The sequence below is a fragment of the Phalacrocorax carbo genome, chromosome 2, assembly GCF_963921805.1.
Source record: "Phalacrocorax carbo chromosome 2, bPhaCar2.1, whole genome shotgun sequence".
Taxonomy (NCBI): domain Eukaryota; kingdom Metazoa; phylum Chordata; class Aves; order Suliformes; family Phalacrocoracidae; genus Phalacrocorax; species Phalacrocorax carbo.
This window is the reverse complement of record NC_087514.1, coordinates 147582309-147608215: the sequence shown is the minus strand read 5'-3', so window position 1 is coordinate 147608215 and position 25907 is coordinate 147582309. Positions and strand designations below refer to the sequence as shown.

Below are 25907 nucleotides of genomic sequence, written 5' to 3'. Positions count from 1 at the left end.
TGGTAGTACCTTTTGCTTGTTTTGATCTCTGAGTAACACTGGAAGTTTATAAGTCACCCTTCTACCAGTAAATGTGACTCTTTCTATGTCATTTCTAGTTGATGAGCTTCCAGCTTATGTATAAATTGAAAGGATCATGCTCTTTATTTAATGTCATCTCATTCATATTACCAGCTTTGTAAAGTTCTTAGATAGGCTGATCTTTGCCAAGCACCAGAATTTTAAAATACCATTTTTTCCTGGTGTCCAATCCTGATGTTATAGAGCAAGAGATATTTGTTTCATGAAAATTCATACTTAGGCCTGGGATGAACCTTAAGGCATCCAGTTGTGTTTCCTCCTGTTAAACAAGTTCAGGTATTGCAGTGACCTGTACTGCGATTAGATGCTGAGTATGTCTCATTTTGGTGAGGACACAGCAGCTTCGCTACCAAGAAGGGTTCTTAGTATCTTTTAATTAGACCATTGCTGGAGAAGTCATCACAGAACAGTGATGTCCCATCCTCATAACTCAATGTCTTCCATATGGCAGTGTCAGCATGACTGGTGGATCTGCTTAAGAAAGGAGAAAGAGTATAATGTAAGAAAAAATAGGGGTTTTATTCTGGGATTTTTGAAGTTTGATGTGAGTGGGCTAGCAGCAGAAGGATGGCAATAAATTAAGTGATGAGTATGTACTGAGAGATGTATGAGAAGAACTGTAGCTCCTGAAATGTCATCCCTCATACAATAGGAAGGATGACCTCTGAAAACAAAACTCAAATTTACTAGAAGTGCAACAGCAGTTTATAGGAGGCTGTGCCTCCATGTATGTGTTGTGACTGCGTGGAGGAGTGCTGGGATTTTGGATGTATTTCTACACTGACTTTGATAGGTACCTTCCCCCCCCCCCCCAAGCCATGTGGACTTTTAAGTGTAACTGTGAAAAACCTTTTATCTTTTTTAACGATTTCCTAACCTATAAATTACTTATACCTTCACCCAAATTTAACTGTTTTAACAGGGCTTTGTGATTCAGGATACAAGAATGGGCTCAAATGTGAGTGTCCCTCTGAACATCAGGAAACACTTTTTTTCACTGTGAGAGTGACAGAACACTGGCACAAGTTGCCCACGGTGGTTGTGGAGTCTCCCCCCTTGGAGATGGATATTCAAAAGCTGTCTGGTCATGCTTCTCAGCAACTGGCTCTAGGTGACCCTGCCTGAGCAAAATGTTGGACCAGATGACTCCAGAGGCCCCCTCCAACCTCAGCCATTCTGTGATCCTGTACTTTTAAGTGGTATGCATTTACACATTGACTTTAACTCCATTCTCGAATACAGAGGTAATGTCATTTGAATTGGCTAGAAGAAAGTATTCTGAGAAGAAAATCTTATTCATCAAATATAAGCTGTCTTTACTGATCAAGGAAAACTGAAATAGAAATGATTCTTCAAAACACCTCTCATTAAAGAAGGTCAGGAGTAGGAAGTTCATTAGTTAATTTAGGCTTCTGATACTATTTGAGGACTGTGTAGGGAGTAATTATTCTCTAACTTTAAATGAGGACATTTACACTCTAATAACTTTGTTCTTGGTTTTGTGTCCTTTTCGTGTACACTTACTTTATCTGTATTTTATGGAATTGTAATTTTTATCTGTGATCTCTCTGAACCTTTGTGATCAAGAAAGGGCTTCAGTATTTCAGTGATGGCAATCAATACGTGCTGCCATTTAAAAGAGGTTACAATAACATCTTTAGAATGTAGAAATCCATGGAAGATTTTCCTATTTTTTATAAGCTAGTCAAAAAACAAAAAATGTGAATAATTTTTTTCAGAAGTGACTAAATCACTGAGGGAGTAACTTGTGATTAGGAGTCAATAACTTTTACCTAAAATTATAATTGGTTAGTGTAGGAAATCCAACCAATTTGTTTCGTTATACTCAATAGGTAACATTTTAAAAATTGATTTCTTGTGGAGGTAGATTTGCAGGCTACTGTATTGCTAGCAAAGTTTTACTTTAAATCTGGTATTTGTGCTGTTGTAACCAACAGCAGCAATCATGGGTGCTGGTAATCTCCTCCTGGAGTTTTCAGCGGAGATCACCAAAGAATTCTTCTCCAAAATTTCTCCTAAATACAAACCAGGATGTTGTAATTTGTTACTTCGTAATTCTTTCATGGGTTTACTGTGGCTGGCTGCCAGTTGCCCACCCAGCCACTCTCTCACTCCCTCTCCTCAACAGGACTGGAGGAGAAAATATGAAAAAGTTTGTAGGTTGAAGTAAAGGCATGGAGATCAACTAATCAATTACTGTCACAGACAAAATAGACTAGGCTTGGGGACAATTTATTGCCAGTCAAAATAGAACTGTCTGTAACAGCTCCTCACTGCTGCTCCTTCCCTCTCACACTTTTCCCTGCTCCAGTGTGGGCCATCCACAGGTCATGGTTTCTTCAAGGCACATACACCTGGTCCTGTGTGCGGTCCTCCACAGGCTGCACCGTGGATATCTGCTCCAGCAAGGTCTCCTCCACGGGCAGCTGGGGAATCTGCTCTGGTGCCTGGAGCACCTCCTCCCCCTCCTTCTCTGACCTTGGTGTCTGCAGGGCTGTTTCTCACATGGTCCTGGTTTCGGCTGGGATAGAGTTAATGTTCTTCCTAGTAGCCAGTACAGTGCTGTGTTTTGGATTTAGTATGAGAATAATGTTGATAACAACTGATGCTTTAGTTGTTGCTAAGTAGTGCTTACACTACTCTAATGACTTCTTCAGCTCCCCATGCTCTGCCAGGTGCACAAGGAGCTGGGAGGGGAGGGGGCACAGCCAAGACAGCTGACCCCAACTGACCAAAGGGATATTCCATACCATATGACGTCATGCTTAGCATATAAAGTGGGGGGAAATGGCTGGGGGCAACAATCACCGCTCAGGGACCAGCTGGGCATCCGTCAGCGGGTGGTGAGCAGTTGCATCACTTGTTTTTCCTGGGTGTTCTCCCCACACCCTCCCTCTTTTCATTACAATCTGTTGTTGTTATTATTCAATTATTGAACTGTTCTTATGTCAACCTAGGAGTTTTCTTACTTTTGCTCTTCAGGTTCTCTCCGCCATCCCACTGGGGCTGAGGGTGAGCGAGCAGCTTTGTGGTGCTTGGCTGCCAACTGGGGCTAAACACACACTTTCCTTCACTCCTCACACTGCTATGCAGCATTTTGCCCTTTCTTAAATATGTTTTCCCAGAGGTGCCACCAAGCTTGGCTGCTGGGCTCGGCTGTCTCCTGCAGCGGGTCTGTTGGATCTGGCTGAAGCTGGCTGTGCCCAACATGGGGCAGGTCCTCACCTCCCTCCAGAGAGGCCACCCTGGCTACCAAAATCTTGCCACAGATACCTGATAAAAATTTCTCACTTTTCCTATCATATTTCTAAAGGTTTTTACAATAAAATACTGAAGTGTTTTCATTTTTTTTACCTCCTGTTTTTCCAGGTGATGTAGCTTTAACCAGATGATCATTCATATCAATGACTAGCCATTAACAAGTGATTATTTTAGAGCAATTTCAGCTCTATTGACAAGAAATTATTTTTATTAAAGTAATTTAAAGGTGTGTTTTGAGGTGTTCCTGTGCCACAAAACCTGAAAATTACTCCTCAGCATTGCTTTCCCCTACAGGTCCTTTATGAAGAGCCGGAGCACTTTCAAAGAAAGTATTAAAAACCACTCTTGGCTCTGAATTCTTGAATAAAGAATAAATAATGAGTAAGAAAAGGGAGGAAAGATCAGCTGTGAACTGCTTTTTGTAATTTGGATTTACATCAAAAAAGGTGGAAAATAGACTTAAAGAAAATCCGTAGAAATTACTCATGGGTTGGAAGCAGTATCTACTGATACTTGGAGTGTGACCTTTTAACTTAGCAAGTGCCTTCATGGGAGAAAATACTTGGTATTAAAGGGCTGCTCAGCCTGGAAGGAAGACACAGAAGGGGCCATTGGCTTGAAGTGAAAGCCAGGGAGACATGGGAATGAATGTGGTATAATAGCAATCATCCTGTGAGTATATAGCTTATCCAGTGCTTCATTTTTAAGTCACTGTTTGTCACCTTGTCTGTCAGATGGCTGATTACTACTGTTTTTCAAGTATCTGCAACTTTCTAAATAGTCCCAACGTAAAAAAAGCGTCTTACTGCTTCACATAGCTGGTTCTTACTTGATTTATATTTACTGCTCATCCTCCTCCCCCACTTTTTGTCTGCCTGTCAGAACAGAAATATTTCAGTCTTAAGGTACGGCTTTATTATAAGTCTAGGAATAGCTCAGCAGCACCCCTGCCGAAGGTGGTGGTGGGAGAATCTATTCACTTAGGCTTCCCACTGGGGTTAAGCAAGGAAAAAACACACACACACACGCATGCACAGGTTAGGAATGAGGAAGCTGAATAATAATTTCTTTTTGACCTGCATTAGCAGTGAAATGTATGTGTAAATAAAGATTTTAGCTGATGTTTCTGCATAGATGGCAACTGGTTTTGCTTTCCCAAAAGCATAGGAGAGTTGTTATATTGGTATTATAGAGTTATGGACATATTTGCTTATTGGTTTCTAATATGCTTAAGCTCTCAAAGTAAACTTAGGTTTTTTCCCTGTGTTTAAAAGTCGACTGTTGATGTGCAGTTAGGATGGGTTAACAAACTGCTTGAAGTTTTTTTTAAAAAAAAAAAAAGTCAAAATTTTGAATAATCAATATGGTAGCCAGTGGAAGAATCTCAAATACATGCATTTTACTGGAACGAAGTTATTCTTGTCTCAGACTAAAATATGAAGATAGCTGCTTAACTGGGGAAAAAAACTTCAGAAAGGTAAAGGCCTATGCAAAAGAGCTTAAGTCAAATGCAAATCCAAAATAAGGGAAGCCCACAAACAAAAGATTATTACTTTTTTTTCAAAGAAAATAGATGAAGGAACACTGCCAAGGATTTTGTTGAAGAGGTGGATGATCAAAATATAAAGCAGTTTCAAGAAGATGCATGGGTCTTTTCACCCTTGTTTACTACAAAACAATTTAGGGAGTTTTTGACATTATGTAGTGAAGGCAAATGGGGAGGGAGTGTTTTAGATGGAAGCATTCATCTGAAGTTGATGAAAAAAATTGCTTGGAACAATGGTCTTCATCATTAGTTGACCTAAAAAGAACTCTGATATTAAATCCACTTAATACTGCTGTTAATATTTTAGCAATTCCTTTAACGAGCCTTGAAATGAGAGACAGAAATAGGATACCAATTTCTGAGCTTCATTGAGGATTCTGGGAGTACAGACCAGTTAGCGTGAATTCCATACCAGGTAATTTTTTGAAATTATGAAGTGAATGATACTATTAGATGCACCAATTTTAAAATAATAGTAAGAAGTCAGTGTGAATTTAAAGAAAAGTTATGCCTTATTATTAGAGCTTTACAGTGTACTTGGCTTTTATGAAGCTTTTGACAGGTTCTGTCAGCAAGACTTCTTATAGAGACAGAGTAATGATAAGATGAAAGGGAAGATCTTCAGGGTAATGCTTTGTTAAAGAACAGGAAACATACATTTTTGTTATTGCAAAATGTCACTAGAGGAGTTTCATGTATATCTGTGAGGATCTGTTCAGTACTGGAAATGGTCTATAGTGCGGTGAATTGCAAGGGGTGATGCAGAATTATTCAGGGAAGCACTAATTGAAATATCTGTGAATTCCCTGTTCTGAAACAGGCAAGGTCTAGAAAAATCTCTCCAGAGGAGTCTTATCTTTTCCTACGGACTCTCCTACTGCAGAAAAATTGTTTTCAACTGTGTGTTTAGAAATTAAAGAAACCACATGGCTTACTGGTAGTGTGTTGTGGTTTTTCTATGTTTTTTTTTTTCTCTTTCTCTCTCCTATATGATGTGTAGCTCCAGAGAGCAGGGTGGAAATACATTGGACAGAGAAATTAAAGGCAGCAGGGTATGGTGAGAAGTGAGGAGCTGAATGTGTGTAGAAAGCCAGCTTATAATGTTGATTAAGAGCAAAAACGGGATGCGGAGCGCAGACAGCTTCATCATTGGCTTTGTAACAGAAATAGATTCAACTTCTTGCTTAGAATATCCCTAATCCGGGTTGGGGGCAGCTGTGAGGGGAAGAATTTCTCTGCACTAGAACATTTTCTGCTGCATATGGTAGAAGACCTGATACTTGAGGCAGAAGAAACTTCATGCTTCTCTTCTTAGGCTCTCACTCTTCTCTAAGAGCTGTTGTCTGCTTATGTTATGTGTATTGTTTAATATTTGAATGCTTTTAGTACTGAAGGTATTCCTGTGTGAGGAATAGTATAAACAAAAAAATTATTATGGTTAGGTTGTTATCTCGACAAGCTTATGATATAAGTGAAGATAATTAGTTGTATCTTCACATTTACATGTAGTTGCTTTGAAAAATTCTAAAATTGATCTCTAATGTTCTTTTAGACCTATGTAATATATTGTTCAAGATTAAATTATTTAAGTTACTGGGATCAGAGGATATGCAACCAAGAGTTCAAAAAAAATTTAAGGATTAATAATTCAGTTAGCTGTTTATTTTCTTGGGTGCTTGAGGACTGAAATGGCAAATGTGTCATTCTGTTTATTTATTAAGTTGTCAGTGGAATTCAGGAACCTTTACAGGCCTGTACATCTGACATGTCTTTAGGGAAAACTATCAAAAACTGAAAGAGTAGAGTTAGTGAACATCAGGTAAATATGACCTGCGTGGAGACCTGAACATTGCTTCTACAACAGGAAGTCCTGCCTTAAACCCTCTGGACTTCTTTGAAGGATTAACAAATATGCAGAGAGAAGGTGATCTGATAGATAAAGTCCACTTAATTTTCCAGAAGAGTTTAACAAGGCTTGTAGGCTTTTAAGGAAAAAAAGCAGTTATGAGATAAGAGGAAGGGTATTTTCCCAGATAAATAATTAGTTAAAAGATGGTAAATGGAGGGTAGAAATAAATAGCTCTTTCAGTAGAGCAAAATTAGCAGTGGAGTTTGGCTGGGTTTCTGCTAGGAATTGTGCTGCCCAGTGTATTCCTTTAGTATAGTGAACATGATAATACGGTAATAAGGTGAGCTTTGACATGAGAGAGTTTATCAGTGGTAGTACTATTTGGAATAATGAAGGTGAGGACAGACACTGAAGAACTGCAGGATGATCTTATGAGTCTGACTGCTTGGGCAATAAAATGTCAGAAAAACTTCCCAGGATGTAACTATGAAAGGATGCAAATGTTGATGTAGTGGATGACTGTCCTAACTTCATGCACAAGCTCATGAGCTCTGAGCTGGCCATGATCCTTGAGGAGTGAGATCATAGGAGTTATCAGTGCTGGCTTCATTAAAAACATCAGCTCAGTATCATTCAAAAAAACAGTGCAAATGTTAGAAATTGTTAAGAAAGTAATAGAAAGTAAACCAGAAGAAATCCTTTTTCCATCGTATAAATTTATGATTAATCCTGCTGTGCGCAGTTTGGTACCTCGTTTCAGAGAGGTGGTTTGTTATGGAATTGCAGGTGGTTTAGAAAAAGGTATCATGGGCAGTATTATGCATAAAATGGCGTTTATATGAGAAACCAGCTGACTAGAGTAGGACTCTTTAGCCAGAAAGAGACAACTTACAGGGGAATACTATAAGAGGATATTTTTGAACAAAGTTGTAAGTGACATGGAAGTCAGTAGCCTAGACTATTTGCTGGTTCTTCATTCAAAGACAAGAGCTAGGTGACATCAAAGCTAGCAGGAGCCAGGTTCAAAACAGACAAAATAAGGCAGTCCATGTATAATGGGTAGCAGATGTGTGCAACTCCTCAGAAGATGATGTTACAAATCCAGAAAGTTTATGTCATTTCAGTGAAGACTGGAAAAAATATTGGAAGAGAGATTCATTGGGGGTTATTAAATAGAGAAAATATATCAGCATAGATAAATTCATTGGGCTGAAAATAATTGGAGTTAGGGAAAATATATGGGGAAGTGTAGGTAACCTATATGCTTCCCTTCCTTTTCCTCTTAGCATCTACATATGGCCCCTGTTTTTTCAAAGCAGAGAGGGACTGGAAATAATGAATGATAAATATAGTCCTTCTTGTTATCACAAAGTATGTAGTAAAGTTTCCTGCAGCTGCACTCCCTGGGCACAAAGGAGCTTACTGGCCTACCTTGACCATTGGTCTGAAACAGTACAGCTGTCCTTATGGTTTTGTTGGCTCAATCAATAAAAATTGTACTGGTGGAAATGGAATTTGAGTTATGGCTTTGAAGGAACAAAGGGTTACGTGAACATGTTGTGGCTTTGAATATGAGTTCAGATCATTAATGCCCTTTAGCAGATATTTAGAGCTTCACAAGAGATCTTTAGAACTGTAGCAGGTCCTTAGTCTTCAGCCACAGGTGGATGACAATGTCAGATGTGTATTAGACTTGATAAAACAAGACTAATGCCAGACTTCTAGTAGGTGAAGCAAGAAATTGTAAGAATATGGAAGAATAATGTAAGAAAAATGAGATATTTTGGGCAAGAAATTAAATCAAGGATACTTTTACTTTCTGTTCTTACAGTTACTGGATAGAAACACCACCAACTTGTAGGCTAAACTTATCCTGAATTGCAAAACTGTCTGGTGTTTTACCAGGACCCTTGTTCTACAAATGTTTGCACAGGTATTTTTAAATAGATGTTGCCTCATGGTTTACTTGCAAGATCATGGACTAGACATGCTCATCCACCAAAAGTGGATGAAGCATAGGACAAAGTCCTAGCCAGACTGAAAACTTTATCCAAACTTCCATACAACAGTGATTTTAATTGAATCTACAGTATATTGATGACAGGAAGAAACACACTAAAGCTAAAATTTAGTCTTAAAAAATGCAATTATATTGTCAAGTCAACATAAATAACTCTTAATGTTTCTTTATAAATTCTCAAATACTAGCCTCCTCCCAATTTTATCAACAAAAGGTTATAGGTTTATACTTACTAATATTAACAGGTCTAAAAATTCAGGCTGTTTTCTTGAAAATAAATGCTTTATTGTCTAATAAAATGTTGCTTTTAATGTGACTGAAAATAGAGTTCATCTTTTTAAAAAAATCTTAATAGTATAAAACTGCATCATGCTGAAAGAGGTGGTATGGAATTGCTAAGTGTAGATGCTTATGTAAGAGTGATGACAAACAATTAACCACATTCATATTTCTTTTCTACAGAAGGTGCATAGTGGTTTGGGTGAGCAAACTAATCCTTCAGTATTGCCAGATGTGTATTATAAGCCATGTTAAAGGATTATTATTTATGGGAATGCTATGAATTTTTTATATCTACACTTGTAGTTTATTTTCATTTTAGAGACTGTACACCGTAACTCTGTACTTATAATTTTGTATTCAGCATGGGGAGTTAATCCCAGAACGGGGCGCTTTTGATGCAAAATCTGAATGCTTGTGTAGTAACAACAGCTGTCCCCTCACCATGTGGTGTCTTCCATTGCTTTACTGTAGAGATGAATTTTGGCCCAGTGTTTCAGTAATATTGGACACACATGGTTTTAGGTGACAAAGCAGTATGTTTATGCATTCATTTGACTCTCACAGTTACAGTTGGCTACAGATTAGAACAGAGGGAATACATGCACACCATGACCACCCTCATAGCTGCTTGTAGTGGTCGGATCACAGTAGGCGCTGTTGAATCTAAAGACACAATTAACTGTTGCTGAGGAATTGCAAATTCACAAAAGCTCCTTACAGCTTTAGCAGTTGAGAGTGGATTTTCTAAAAGCTTTTTTCGAAGATATTTCCAAATTTCTAAATGTTTTCGATCTTCACAGTCTAAAATTACTGTCAGCTTGAAATAAGATTATCGAGCTGATATTTTAATGTAGCTAATGAATTATTGTGCTGTGAATTAGCTATATAATTAGCTACAGATCTGCAGAACGCTTATAGTTTTGTCTGTTATTTAGGAAGACAACCTTATGACTTCTGCAATATTTACAAATGGTTAGTAAAGTTTTCAGCACATGGGAAAAACAATGCTTACCAAAAAAGCCTGAAAATAAAACTTAGCAGAAAGCTTCTGACGCGTGTACATCACTGAAAAGATAATCTTGATTTCCATGTGTAATTGCTTAGATATGCTTTGGATATGGTAAGAGAGAATAGCTGTGAATTTACTTTAAGGGGGGGAGGCAACAAACCCCACAGAGTTGTAATACACATTACATAGAAAATTAGAGTAAACTGCATATTAAGGCTAATTTTGAGGTATGAAATTTGACTGATTTTTGAACAAAAGGCTTTTAACCAAAAGTCTTAGAAGAATTCATTATTTAAAGTGATGGAAATTTTTACAAGTAGAACATTAAGCTCCCCAAATCTTACCTTCTAAAAATATCTGAGAAGTATTTTATTATGAAATATGTGTATGGAGTATAATAAACTAAATATATGGAGTACATTAACTTGTTTAATACAATAAAAGTAATAAGGTTATTGTGCAATGTTGAGATTTTCTATGTATTTATCACTTCTGTAGGCCAGAGTGTAATTGTATGATAATGCTTGTAATGTATGGGCGAGATCTCTCGCATACACGTTATTTAAGCATCTTGCGTTTGAATCATCACAGATAATTCATCTTTTACTTGTATTAAAAACTATCCGAATATGAATGTCTGAGGCTTTGAGCATTGAATAAAGGACTACACGGATCCAAACTAGGAGGATTGATGAAATCCTTGCTACTATTGACTATTATTTACTGTCTTTTAAGTGGCAGGTTGTATTTATGCCAATTTATCTGCTTCAGGGAACACTCTTGATAGCAGAACAAAGTGAATAAAAGTAGTTTGCTTTGCAAATGAATGCAAATGGTGGAGCCTTTCGGGAAGCCCTTTAACAGGAGCAATGCACTTTGATTATGAGTGAAGCTGCCATTTGGACATGGTGAAAAGAGCACGCTTGAACCATTGATTGGGGGAGACAGTAAAAAGTCAGGAAGGGCCCCGTTAAGCTTGCAGTGCGGCAGGCGGATGTCAGTGTGGTTAGAGCACAGTGGGAGAATGACAGGCAGGATTAGTGTCAGGGAGAAGCTTTGCTGTAGTTGTGGAGATGGTCCCTGGGGTCACTCACCTCTGACTGTTGTTCTGTGCTGATGGCTCTGTAATGCTAACTGCTTGATATGTGCCTGTTCATTATCGGAAATGGTGATTAGAAGAGGTATGTCGTAAAGAATTCCTTAAAAAAATAAATAAAATGGCAAGCTACTGATGGTAACAAAGATTCAGCTCTGCAGGCGCTGCCAAAGACGCGCAAACGTCAAAGATGGTTACTGCGTCTTGCCTTCTGAGGCAAGCGCGATTCATGCCTTAAACTGCTATAATTGTGTGTTCCTTGCTTTGTTCGCTTTTATTTGGCCGTTATGAAGACAGTTATTTTTAACAGATTGTCTTATGTAGTTAAAGGAAAACATTTTTATAGGTTTTGGTTATTGGGTGGTAGAAGCATCCGGTTTGGTTTTGTGGCATAACCGTGTTTTGGGTGCAGGGGGAGGGGTGTTGTTTAATAGTCTTAATGGAACATCAGAATCAACAGATTTCATTCCTGAATCATCCCAGAATGCTAAAGCGTAGGACGCTTACAGTGACAAAAAGCTAAAATTACTGTTCTGGTTTATTTAGAGGCTTTTTTAAAAAAGTAAAAATGAGGATGTTTTCTTTGTCTTTGAAAAAATCTCACATGTGCAATTAAATGTCTAAAATTTTGCATCTTAAAATGTGATTTAATCCTTAATAAAAGTAGTGTTTCTTTTTACTGCATTTTATAGTGTTATGTACACTGTATAAATGTTAATAGAAATCGAATGTGTTAGTGTGTACAATATACGAAATGCATTTTTTAGGGGTTAAGGATTTTTAATATCTTAATGTTGGTGTGTTGTTTTTATGCGTTTTCAGCAACAGCACAGATACTTGAAACTATTTAATTTTTTTTTACATGACTTGATTAATTTGTTTGAAGGGTTTTTTTGAGTATATTACCTCAGAAAAATATGTCCAATATCCCAGTGTAATGAATGTTTTACAAATGTTTTACAGGCACCTGAATGGACAGAGGAGGACCTCAGCCAGCTGACAAGAAGTATGGTTAAGTTCCCAGGGGGGACCCCAGGTCGATGGGAAAAGATTGCTCACGAATTGGGTCGATCAGTGGCAGATGTGAGTTCACTCTGATTTGCATTGTATAGAGAGTGACAAACCAGAACAAGACAGGCAATGTAGAAGGCAGACGTATATGGGGGACGACATTGTCTTTTGAGAGAGGCTACAATCCTTTTAGGACCTGGAAGTGAACCATTAACTAACTATGCAAGAAGCAGATGTCAGCCAGTCTCTCCCTCCACAATTAACAGCTGTAACTGATCAGCTGGATGGGGGATTCTGGTGCTTACAGACTTGAGCTACTGTAACCCAATAACAGAAAAACAATGCGCTTCGGGTTTTGTAGCAACCTCCTTTACTGCAAGCGCATGTTTGTGTGACTTGGTTAAAGATTACACTTCTGTTTCAACCCAGTCCTTAAAAAACGTAGATGAGCTAATGGTGTTTAGACAGGTGGTTTCCATTAATTAAACTGAAATATCTTTACAAACTTTAAAACGAGTTATACATGTGATACTATTTCAGTCCCTTTTTCTGGATTATAGCATGGTTAATAATGATATTGTATAAAATGACTAATGTCCTTGTTAATTCATATTTTATAGTATTGTACCAGATATCAAAGAGAGCTTGTACTTACGGATTTTAAGTGTTACGATCTTAAAACCCTTAGGGGCTAAGCTGTAAAAGACTTTTCCTTTTCAAGCAATAGATCACTAGAACATGATGTAGTGTCTGCTGAGGACCATTTGAAAGCCCTTTCAGCTGACCCTATTTTATAGGCTCCGGAGGGGTTAATGAGAATAATGTTTAAATCTGTTGATGTACGTTTTGAGATTCAATGTTCTTTATTTATTATATTTTGGGAATTATCTTAAATAGTGGGAAACAAAGCCTCTGACGAGAGTGAAATGTAACCCATTATAGCCTTTTGGGCAATTTGCATACTTCTTAAGTGGTTTCTTTTTTCCCCTGTCGATGTAATCACAAAAAGATATTTTTAGAAGTTATTTTTAAAGATTTAGTGCATCTATACAGTTCTGTTAGGTATACTAGAAAACAAGCCATTTACATTCTTATAATCTTAGAACAGCACATAGATTTGCAAGAAAGTGGTCATAAGCAAGAAGTTACTAACCTGCTAGGCAAATGAAGTTAAGTCTTTTTTTGTTTATTCTGTTTAGTGTTGTTTTCGTACTCCTGCACCATTCATACTACTGAAGTGGAGCGACTTTATTAAAAAGATGCTACATTTTACTAAGCAGATATTTACAGCAAAAATATTTAACATGGCTTGGTGGTATACAGTGTGCATGGGAAAGGTCCTTTGAGATTGCTTTGGTAAAACGGATTCATTTACTTGGTATTGATAATACAGCCATATGGAATGATTCCACATATCCCCATCACAGAACTAACACTATCTTAATACTGCCTTTTGCACCTATTTTCTGTTTTATTCCTCACTGCAGGTGTAAAAACATTCTTTATTAAGAACCCTTTGCATAATATATTTGGCCACCATTCTTGCACACATCCAGTACTGGAAAGAAAAAACAAAGCTTGCTTGCATCTTCCATTAGGTGAGAAGTCTTGAGCAATATACTCTTCAGTGAATTAGAAAGAGAAATGAAAGGAAGGTGTACGTTCTAAGAGCTGTCATTTTCTTGTATGAAAAAAGGAATTTTCAGGGATTTTTATGTGTGGAGAAAGGTCTGAGTGGAATCCTTTTTGCTTCCAGTGACCTTCAACTATATGATTAACGTAAGTGTTCTCCACACAAGTTTTTACTTCTCTAAAAATTTCCAACTGCTGATAATTCTAGATCAGCTTTCCTGGCACAGACTACTTATTAGAGTTTCTGCTACTTTTATGATCGCATTGCACAGAGTTACAGCGATTTGGTTTTAAGAGGAAACACTTAAACAAAAGCTTCCTGGAAACTTCTCTGCATCTCAAACTGTCATTGCATCAGTATTAGACATGTTGAAACTGGGACTATACTTCAGATATATCCATTCAGCTGTTGAATAAGATGTACAGCTTATCCTTTATATTTGTTGAAGGTGACACAGAATAGCATTTAAATTTACAACAAGGATTCTTATTTTGCTTGGACATCACCATAGCTGAATAAGGAATGTTACGCTAAAGCTGCAGGAGAAGCTTCTGTTTTTTTAAACTTTGTGCACACAAAAATTGGTGTTTGCATGTGCAGGCAGTGTTCGCTGCCCAAACAACTGTTCCCTGTTTCCACTGGGAGAGGTGCAGGGAGATAAGTTCTGGTATATGAGGTGCTGTTTTAAAATAGCTTGTGTAGCAGAGTTTGGGAATCCCTTACTTATGACTAATTTAACATTAGGTAAGCCAGAGAGAGTTTGAAGTGTGTATTATCTGGCAAATGCACTAGATCTTAAAAAAGAAAAACATTCAAGGGTGAATCTGAATTTGTTTTTCCGACATTTTCTGGAACACAGGAAATACTTTTTAAAAACTTGAGACGACTTCGTTTCTTCTGTAAAGTATCAAGAGCAGTAAAGCTTGGTTTTCGTTTCACAGTGCGCTGTAGTAGAAAGAATTGACAAGGTACAGTGTGCTTGTTTCCATGTGATTTTAAGCATTCAGACACTTTTTAATAGTTGATTAGCTAAATAGCTGTTAATAAAAACAGTTCAAAGTAATCCAGTCCAAAATGATCCCTCCATTGTTGCTCCTGTCTCAAAGCTTTCTTCCTTAGCAAAATAAAACGCTAGAAAACTATTTCAATGCTTTTTTAAAGAATAAGCTGAAACTGGAAGAGAATCAGTGAAATTCACTCCCTCTAAGCACCCCAAAGAAATTCCATTTCAAATTGTCTTGAACACCTTCCTTTTTTAAAAAAGTAAATTCCTACATCAAACTATATTTGTTTCTACTGGCAATTTTTAAGGAGGATGAAGTGACCTGAGGACAGTGTTCTTGGCTTTTGTGAACTTTTCAGCTTCATAGTGTGGTTTTAACTTAGTTTTGTAGGTTTATTTGTTTTGTAGGCTTTTAAATGTATTTCTGAATTTTTCTCCTGCCATTAAGTTAATGAGTTTTGGAACAGTATGAAGCAAAGTTTCTAATGCTTGGAGCCTTAATATGGCTTTTTCACATACAAAGAAGGCCTAGAAATTTTGTATGTCTGACTCATTTCTAGAGAGATTTGTTCAACTTGGAAAATTCTTCCTTGATTTTGCTAGAGCATGACTTTGATACCCCAGAACCCCGTGAGCACATGTAAACCTTGCAAAGCTAAGACGCACTGAAAGTATATTGGAAGATCAGTAGAATTCAAAAAGGCCAGGACAAATGGGAAAAATAAGGTGCAAAAAGATTATGTAAAATGTAGAGTGAAATTAAGCAGCCAATATATGCAAGGACACAAAGCAAGACGGTGATCAGGTTCACAAATAAAAGACACCAAACAACTGGCTAGGGGTAGCTCTTGAAAAGCAGGAGGAACATGGGGATTAGCAAAGCTAATGAGCTAGATACAAGTCAACAAATAGTAAGTTGTTGTGAAAAGGGCAAGCATCTCACTGAGAACGTACAAACAGGAGGATGGTAAACCTGCTTCTACATCCTTAGTTTGTGTCTAGTTTTCAGTGCTGCTCTTGAACTCATGATTCAATATAAAGAGTCCAGATGAGAATAAAGAGAAATATAGGTCGCTAAAGTGTGACCTACAAGGAAAGATTGTGAAAGAATTCATGTTGTTGAACAGAAATAAAATATGAACTGAGGTCGTAAGTATTCAACTACATAAAAAGGTAACTGTAGAGGGGAAGGGGCTTGTGCCTTATAGGGCAAGAAGTAGCTACCTCAAATTTTATCACAGACTGCAGAGTTAGACATTAAGGGGCAAAGAATTACAATGGAGATGTTAAAGTGGTGGAATAAGCTGGTGTGGAGTCTCCGTATTTGCAGGCCTTTAAGAACAGGTTACACAAACATCTGCAAGAAACAACATCAGTGTAGTGATTCTGCCTGAGGTTAGGTCCTTCTCTTCACATGGTCTATGATTAGACTAGCAAGTGCAAGCTGTCTAGGAGGAAAGGGGGAGGAAACAAAACCTTCCCTACAATTGGAAGCATGTGTGAACTCATTTTAAAAAAATGTAAAATTAAAGCCAGATAGTCACCATAGTTGGTTAGTAATCACTGCGTATACTTTAGCTTGACTTTTCTTAAATTCAGTAATTCCTAACACAGTAATCTTTCAGATTTTTTTTTTCTTTTCTACTGTTATTTACCTTGGGATTTTGTAGACATTTAAGTTTGTAAATTGTTATTTACAATGTTTTACAGTATAACATTTACAATGTTATATACTGCACAAATAAGGATCACTATGAGGCCCATTATATGGGTTTGTCTACCAGATTCCCCGTCCAAACAGGTACATCCACACAATGTGATGCAGACCACTGAGGAAGTGCTAGCCAAAATCCAACAATAAACAGCTGTGTCCATGCTGTAGTGCCCCTGAGCTCATTCAGCTCTACTGTTTCTATTTATGCTGTCTCGTGTGATTCCAGCGTAAATATCTTTGCAACATATCCCTGTGCTTTTCAGCTCAGAGCTAGGTTAAGCTTGCAACCATGGTGCAGAAATGCTGTAAGAAGGCTTATTGCTTTAACTTTTGTCATGTTAAATATAGGATATGTTTGTCTTGTCTCTCTTCAGGAAGACATCTTTTAACAGCCAATGAACAATCAACCCAAAATAGATGTGGTTAAGTTGTACTCATTTTATTTGTATGTTTAATTATTTAAATTACTAATTTTCATTCTAATATGTGCATATTGGGAATTTAGCCATCTTTTCCCATAAAGATAATTTTCAGCTGGCTTAGTATAATGAAATCTTACTGCTGTCACAACTGAAAGCTTCTACAGCTTTTAAAGTAATTTTTCTTGCAACTGGCTGGTGTTATAAATTAGGTTTTCAAGTATTTTGATTATGCAAGGGAAATGGAGTTCAGTTAACTCCAATCAGGGTTCCTGCCTGCTGACCTGGTTACCTGTCTGTTACACTGCTCTCTGTCATCCTCTAAACATCTGTTCTTTGACCCATTTTCCTTGCTGAATTTGTTGCTCCAGGGTTAGTTCTCATTCCTGTCCTCCAATACTTAAGGAAATAATTGACCTTTTAAAACAAAATAAAAAAGTTATGTTTGAATTTCCTAAGCACTGTGAACACCCCATAACATAGTATAAATAATGAATAGAATGGAGTTTCCAGACTACTATTTCTACAAAAATTATATTGTTTGATTTGACAAATGCTAAGCCTTATGAAGATTTCTAATAATGATTGTCAGCTTTTGCTGAATTCAAAAATTGAGAAGAAGCACTTAGATGAGACATTATAAAAGTATATTGTACTTGACAATACTTACTCTTATAGATAAAAATTTTAAAAAATATTTGCTGAAAGGCATGAATTAATTTCAGTAACTACAAAGGAAGTTCAAATTGTAAAAATAACAGAGGAAGTAAAAGCTGTCTGGCATGCCAAACAGACTTTAATGTGATTATTAGATACAGGTTTTTTAAATTAAAGGCAAAGAGATCTCAGATTTCATACTTGTGAAGTAATATCATTCACTTGTCTTACAGGATTTAAACTGATTCTGTTTGCTCCTGCAGTCACTAATCTCATGCATTTGTGTTGCAAAAACAGACTGATTGGGATTAGCTGCTCGTGTAGAAAAACACCAACGTAGACAGCAAAACAATAGACAGGTGGATACATTTGAGCAGACTTTCTGAATTATCATGAAACCCAAAAGCAAAATGTTTTGGGGGTGCTTATTTTGTGATATCTTTTGTATGTCCAAGCAACTGTTTCAGCCTTATACGTCTGACTGCGTGAGTTCATACTCAGTGTACGTTATATGCCATTCTAAAATAGATTTCTCATTTTTGACAAATGCAAGCTCATTACCTTGCCAGCAAGAAAACACCTGTATGAGAAATGATCCATATGTAAAAGTTTATGGATTTATTAGGTATTTTGCTTCTGGAGATTGTTTTTGGAAGTCTGTTTTATATTTCATTTTGTATGGTATGTCTGTGTTAACTCAGTTACTGTGCTCTCTGGTAGTGGATATTCTGAAACATTCACCCTTAGAAACTTGCATGTATTTATGTAATCAATAGTTCCTCCACTTGCTTATTGAAGTATAAAGACCAAGCTCTGGATCAAGATCCAAAAGAAGTTATGACTAAGGTGGGATTTAGATTGTTTGTACATCATGTAGATCACTCAATCTGAGAGTGAAATCTTTGAAACACCTGTCTAATCCCACAGACACACCAGAATGTCTCTGTTGAGACCCGGAGGGGAGAAGGTGGTTGCTGTTTACAGTTCCCTCATTGCACGAAGTTTCCTCTGTGCAGTCCTACAGTTGCCCTTACAGATCTTGCAGAATTGGGCAGTACAATGCATCTTATACCCCAATGCAAAACAATTTATTTCCTTCTCATAAAGCATGACCTGAGCATTCATCTCACGTAAAGAAGAAAGTTTTAGAGAAGACAGTGGAACACAAACTTTTAATTCAAATAGGTGGCTTGTGGAATGGTCAAACCAGGGCTGCCGCAACTTTTTAGAGTGGCTTGAATTACCGTAACGCCCCACGTACATCCTGGTGAGCTGCAGGATTCATATCTTCTGACTGTCAGGAAAGGTAATGCCTTTTGCATCAACAGTCACGAAATAAGACATCCCAGTAGTTGTTGCAGCAGGCATTCGAGCAAAACTCCTTGCTTACATGAGTGCCCGTAGTATTAAGTTAAAGGCTCTAAAACATGGATTTTAACTGACACACACACACACAAAAAAGCACCAAACAAACCAACAAAAAAATAAACCATAGTATGAAGTCTCCAACATCATGGCAATTCCAGTTGCTGAGTTCTTCCTCTTTCTGTGTCCTGAAAAAAGGAGCAGTTCTGCTGCTGCTTTAAATTAACTGTTTGGGCACTTAAACTGGAGAGAGGCTAGTGTTCTACATCTGGTAATACAGGCCACGTTTGCCTTTTTTGCAGGCCACATTTTAAACTGCCTCATAATTAAACTCAGAGTTGTTTTGGGGATTTCTGTTGAGGTAGCTACCTCTTCTCCATCTGCTGTGGCCGAGTTCAGAATCACACACGTCTTCAAAGTCCATAATCATAAGAAAACTGTACTGTTGCTGGCTGCAACTGGTTGGTCTGAACAAATTCAGTTAAATTCATCACATGTCTCTTAGTTTTTTCAAGAACAAAAGCACATTGTCCTTAAAATACTCATTCGCTGTATTAGCATTAAATTCAACATGTGATTTACATAGTCGATAAAGACTAGCTATGTTACATACTTCTGAGAAAATTAGTCATGATCTACTAAGCAAACTGTTAAAAGTGATGCCAAAACAAAGGTGCATCTTCTAATTTGAAGTATTTCATTTCAAGAGATCTAATAAGTTGCAAATAAGGATACTTGCAAAAAATGGAGAACTGTTTGCTTGATGCTTCAGTATTTGAGGTTTCACCAGTCTCTTAAAACGGGAAGACAATTTTAGCAGCCTTTTTAGTGTGTGTAAGGGAAGGTAGTTCATAAAGCAACAAATTTTGAGTATGTCATGTGAAAATAAAGGAGTGGGTCTTTATTGTTGTCTGACTTGGGTCAAACAGTTCTTGATACAGTTGTTGCTATGGAAAAGCTGTTTAGATCTAGATTGGAAGAACAGCTCAGTGTAGCAGGTAGTATTTTGGTTGTAAGGGGAGAATTTCAAGTTTGGCAATTCATTCTGTGCTGTTCTGGAAGATTAAATCTGCAAAAAACCTACCTCTTTGACAAAGCCAGGAAGGCGTTAAAATTCTTCTGTGCCTGGCTTCCCTTTATGATAGAAAAGTAATTTTTAAACTCAAATTAGGCCCGAAGACTCAAGAAATTCCTCACTGCTGCATATTAGGCTCAGCTACTCACAGGCTGTCTCCACATTGCATTTTGCCATAATTTCACGGATCTTGGCGATTTTGCACGACAGACCTGACAGAGGGTGTGCAGGAGGGTAACAACTGGGTGAACAGAACGCTGCTGCTGGGACAGCAAATATCTGATAGCTGATGCTGAGAAACTGTGGCAGCTTTAGCAGATATTTATAGAACTTCTGCTTGGGAAGATGCTAAGAATAGTAAACAATTTTATCAGGACTTTCATTTTTCAGCAGCACAATAGCATGTCATCCTTGCTTACAAGAAGGTTATATACATTTGGGAAACTGAGTGACATGGGTTATCTCTTCCTCTACAAAAAAAAACCCACACGTTATTTTCGCAGAATGTTGTCAGAACCCAAGAGATTTGTACTTCTGTGATTATCTGGTGCAATCCTGATCAAAATAGTATCCTATTCGGAGAAGGAAGGTAGATTGCTGCCTACAGAAGATTGCCAGAAGACAGCAAAATGGCAAAGGCTTCAAAGTCCGGTTGGCGTGTGCCCTGCGAAGCTAGGCTGGTCATGGTCCTGGAGGGGTCAGCTGAAGTGATGGGCTGGTGGCTGCTGCTGTGGGAATGAGGAATTGCTCTTCATCTTCTGCAAAAGCGCTGTTTTTCTCTGTGTGGCATCAGTAGCATCACTGTACCTGGCTTTACAGGGTTTTCCCTCTAGGTCTGTCATAATTCTGTGCTTTTTTTTACTGCCTGACTTTCCTGCAGGATGAAAAGTAGTCTCTAATTCACGTGATAGCAAAATTTGCTTTGCCTATGCTACTGAGTCTTTTAAGCTGCCTCTGAAGAATACTTTTTTTTTTCCTCCTGTATATCTCTGAGGCATTGATTGTTCCATCTGAAAGAGGTGGCAGGTGTCCAGGGTAAAAAGAGATTTAACATCTGGATGGTCATGATGAGGAACGTTTTTACTGCTAGGTATCTTGTTGAGTAGCAACTAGTCTTATGATCTGGACTAATTGTCAGCAGTACAGGAGGAAACCAGCTCTGTCTGGCTTTCATCACATAAAATCATCCCACTAATCCCACTTGCTTTCAATAAAATCTTTTGTAGCTGAAGAGCTATTGAAGCTGAATTCAGAAGGGAGTTCTCAGAAGCAAACTGTTCCTGTGGCTTCTTTCTGTAGGTCCCATAGTAAGACGGTTTGATTTCTGCTTCAGCGGTTTGATTGCTTGCATCCAACAGGTTTTTTTTGGTCAACTTTCCATCTAAGAAAATGTGTTTCACTGTGCGTGTGTTTATCTGACTTTATTTGTGACTTCTGTTATCCCTGGTAGACTACAGGGATGTCTAGGTTATTTGGGCATAAAACCAGCAACAGTTAAAGTTGATTCCTGTAAAATAATGCAGTGTTCAACAGTACAAATGCTTGGAGGAATAGGACATCTGCCCTCTTCTGTTTTAAATCAATTTCACGGTCTTGATCCTTATTATTTAAGTGACCCCAGATCCAGGATTCCTTAAGAGCTGGATAATACTGTGGTGAAAGCTGTTGTCAATAGCAGTAGGCTTTTAGCACAACTTTTCGCGGTAATGATAAAACTCATAATTTAATATACATGAAAACTATAATTTTAAAGCATTATGCAGGAACAATCAGCAATAACAACTAGAAGAGTAATTCTACAACTGCTTCATACTCTGAATAACAGTATTTTCCAGTATGTTATGTTACCTAATGAAAGAGTAATAATATAAGCAAGTTATGATAAGAAATTGAGTAGAGACAGCAATGGAGCAACTCACGTTGTCTAACTTAGTGATTTTTGTTTTTTAAATCACTGTTAAGAACTAGCTAGTAGATAACACTACTCACCACTGGAGAGGAAATTTAAATTGGTATTAAGGATATCAGAAAGCGTGGAGGAACTGGCACCAGAAGAGACTGCAAATTTGAGTGGCAAGAGCAATGATTTAAACTCAAACAGATCAAATTGAAATACAATTTCATATGTTCCATAGGTTGGGTTCCTAATAATCCTTAGTAGTTTAATACTGACATGTATGATTCTTGCCCCGTGTCAGCATCTTTAACAGCAATGACGGTGGAAGCTGATGGACAAATACATGCTAAGTCTAAATAAGTGACACCTTGAACTCTAAGTGAAAAGAGCTGGAGTAAGCCTGAACTTCCCAAGCACCTGGAAAAGGATTTGCAAAATCATCCGTATGAAGAAGAAAGCTGACAAAAAAAAAAGAATAGACAAATGATCTTCTCATGTAACAAGAGAGAATAAGAGACAAATAATCTTCTCGTGTAACCTGTGAATGATGATAGTAAAGCTGTGAATAAGAGGCTTGATGAGTTGCCAAACTTACGTCAACTGAAGCTGCTTGTTCAGTGTCTGACATGGTACATTTTCAATATCTAAACCATACACACAGTTGTTATTTCGAGCTTACCTGGTGAATGTTCAAATTAAAAGTCCATCAAAATATGGACATATATCCTACTGCCTTCATCAGAGAAAGTCTTAGAAATATTTGATGTAGTAAATGGAGTAACTTACTACAAATGCTACATCTCGGTTCACAGAGTTATTAGGGCTGAAGTTATCCGGAAAAAGATAACCTAAGGGAAAACTGTTAGTTCGGAACTTTTTGCGCGTAGGGGGAAATGTGAAATGCCATTAGGATTTAGAAATAAACCAAAATCCTTCATTGTCCTAGTGGAGAGGGCTGGTTTAGACTCTAATTCAGTTAGATGTAAAATGCAGCAAAATTTATATCCATTACAGGATACCTGCACTAACCTAATTCAGGAATGTCTGTCTTGTAAAGGAAACCCGAATTCAGCATATTGATTCCAATGTAAAGTTTATCTTTCATGTGTGGTCTGTTTGAAAGATAGAACAGTAATTGCCAACCTCCGAAAACGTCGGAGGCTCAGCATAGAGAAAACCGAACACTGGCATTGGAGTAGCAACTCAGTGTACCTGTCTTTGTCATTGCTTGCAACTTAGTCTACTCTCTTTGGTTCAGGGAATCTTTTTTATCTTTTTCCTCTCTTGGTCTTTTGAGTAGGCTGTAAATCTTTGAAAGAAGTACTGAAAAAATAGCAAAATGGTTGAAAAACAGTTTCCTGAAAGACATGAACATAGATAATGCCTTGTCATAATCGCAGTGAGACCACTGCGTCATTGCAGTAAGCTCTAAAGGACCAGCTGCTTGTTTGCATAAGAAATTCTTCTCACTCTTTTCAAAATAGTCTGTTTATAATCCAGTTTATGTAACATAATTTCTATTGAAGCCCCAAGATGCATAGCCGGACACTGCTAAGGATCCATTCTGTTTAGCAGTCAAGAATGGATTCCCTTCCGCTCAGCCTTTTAAAGCACTGGCCCTGTAGAAACACTCTGGTAATAATGAAAATGGAACACAAGCATTTTAATTTGGGTTATTTTAGACTATAAACTCTTCAGGGAAGGCAACTTCTGTTAGTGGATCACCTGTTTCAAGGAGGATCCATCCTGTCATTTCAAAATCAGGATCATACAGATCACAGGCAGAACTGTTACTGCTAGTTAAAATTATCTGTTCATCGTAGTAGTCTGGGATTTTTCTCCTTGACCAATTAAAACTTTATCATACTGCAACAATAGCAACTGGAGTTTTCTGTGCCAGATGTCTGCCTCTGGATAACGATTTTGGTTAATTAGAGTCAGGATTTTTTGTTCGTGGAGTTTTCATGTAAACGTAAATCATCCCAGAAAACAAAGTTTAATTTGTGGGGAAAATAGAATAGACCGGTGCCCTGTTAGGTCTTGCTGTCATTTCATTGAGGAGATCAAGTGCTTGCCTGTTTTCAGAGCAAAGGCCTGCAGTTTCATACGCAGAAAGGTGGGCGGGAGGAACCAACAGACTAGGCTAGAAGCATGCGGTACCGAAGTATTTTAACTATTGGAAGCGCTCACTTACAAATCCTGTAATGGAACAAAAAAATCAGGATTTTCGTTCCTTCAACAAAACCGCTGTATTTTCTTCTTCTTCTTCTTCCAGAAAATAGCTGTACAACCCCCTGCTCTCTAGTGCTGCTCTCTGTAGAGGATACTAGTCTAGTAGTGTTAACATGAGTCAGTTAAAACAGCAGAGGTCTGTGCTGTGGCTCTGAAGGTCTAAATGATTCATATTGAGGGTAAACAGAATCCCACGTGGAGGAATTTCTGACTTTGCAGGTGATGTATTTTTCACTTTCGCTCCGGGCAGCACACTGCCCAGTGCCTCACATTAAACGGGTGTTAACATCTGAAGTCCCAGGCTCAAAGAGCAGGAAACACAGGTCACCCACCCCAGGTAGTATCAGTTCTGATTCAGTTTGTTGCCTCTTTACATTTTAAGTGTTCTTTGATTTGGGTGGCTCGGACTACTTGATTACAATTTCTAGCTTTTTCACAAAGACCTTCTCTTCAAGAAGACTGAAATCAAAATCTGGCATTCATAAAATGCTTTCAATAATTAAAAAGCATGTATATTTCTTTGAGTACTACATTTTAAAATGCTTTTACATGGTACTTGAATTTTGGATTCTAGATCATTTGCTATAACACAGATGCTAAGGGGTTAAAAGGATCTTAATTTTACATGAGGCCTGTCTTTGTTACCTGCCGTGAGGTCTAGAAATTTGGGATGGGGAACCTCCACACAGATTTCAGTGTACATGGAAAGGTTGAAGCAGGCAGCTCTCTGTCCTTTGCATTCTCATGTAATAAACTTTCTCCCCGAAATATCAGACTTGGGAGGTGTCAAATAGCTGATCTTTGGCAGTCAAACTGTTAGATTTTTATTTTGGGACTGAATGCCTGTCCGCTAGTGTGGCTCATCATCTGGACCTATGTGGGTTATTTTGTTCTGCCGTTCAGTACTGAGAAGCTCATATCCAGAAGATAACTCATTTGTTTCCTTTTACCCCCTCTCCTTGCTGTATTTGTAGGCTAGAGAATTAGGGTTTAACAATGAAAGAAAATAAAATTTGAATATCGGTTGTGATGTATTATGGTGATAGTCACAGAAATGTGTAGGATTGCTTACATTATTTTAATAAGCTGGGAGTGTTTTAGAAAGGACAAAGTGTTGAAAGTTACTTTTTGCCAGTTTGGGATGCATACGTGAGCAGAGCCAGCAGAAGAACATCAGCCTCACCATATTTAATATATGTTCAGTGGTGGTATTTTGCAGTAAGTTGCTAATGAATAATTCAGTAGCCCCAAAAATGTGATTTTTTTTTAAATAGTCCTTTTTTTTATTGTTGTTTTCATGCAGGTTACAATGAAAGCCAAACAACTGAAGGATTCGGTTACCTATACACCAGGTACGTGCCACTAGATCCTCGCTGGTGCTTATGAAAAGCGCTGTAGATGGATTATAGCTCTGCAAATGCATTTGGTACCTTTCAGGGTGTGCTTTGCAGAGAGCCTTTTGCAACCTCGCCTTGCTTTGAGCAAAGAGAGACCTGATGGGTATTCTGAGGGAATGTTTCCCTTCAGCTACATCCTCCCAGGCTTTCTTACTCGGTTTATTGTGGGCTTTGTTCATTTGTTCACACTGTTCTGTTATGTTTGTTTATATCAGTGTGGTAATTTATTAGTACTTCACATGTACCAGATAAGCTCATAATTGGCAAAGTTCATTGCTTCATAACAAATACCCTGATTTCTTGATAAGCATTTTCCTTAAGCTCTTAATCCAGAAGAGC

The 25907-nt window shown here is 37.8% G+C and overlaps 1 protein-coding gene across 1 annotated transcript in view; it reads left to right on the top strand.

Annotated features, from left to right (window-relative positions):
* The window catches only part of DNAJC1 (DnaJ heat shock protein family (Hsp40) member C1), a 109570-nt gene that overhangs the window by 81724 nt on the left and 1939 nt on the right, over positions 1–25907 (top strand). The window contains exons 9-10 of the mRNA XM_064444780.1: positions 12129–12248; positions 25475–25523. Coding sequence (XP_064300850.1) covers positions 12129–12248; positions 25475–25523 — 169 coding nt within the window. The remainder of the gene's footprint in view (positions 1–12128; positions 12249–25474; positions 25524–25907) is intronic.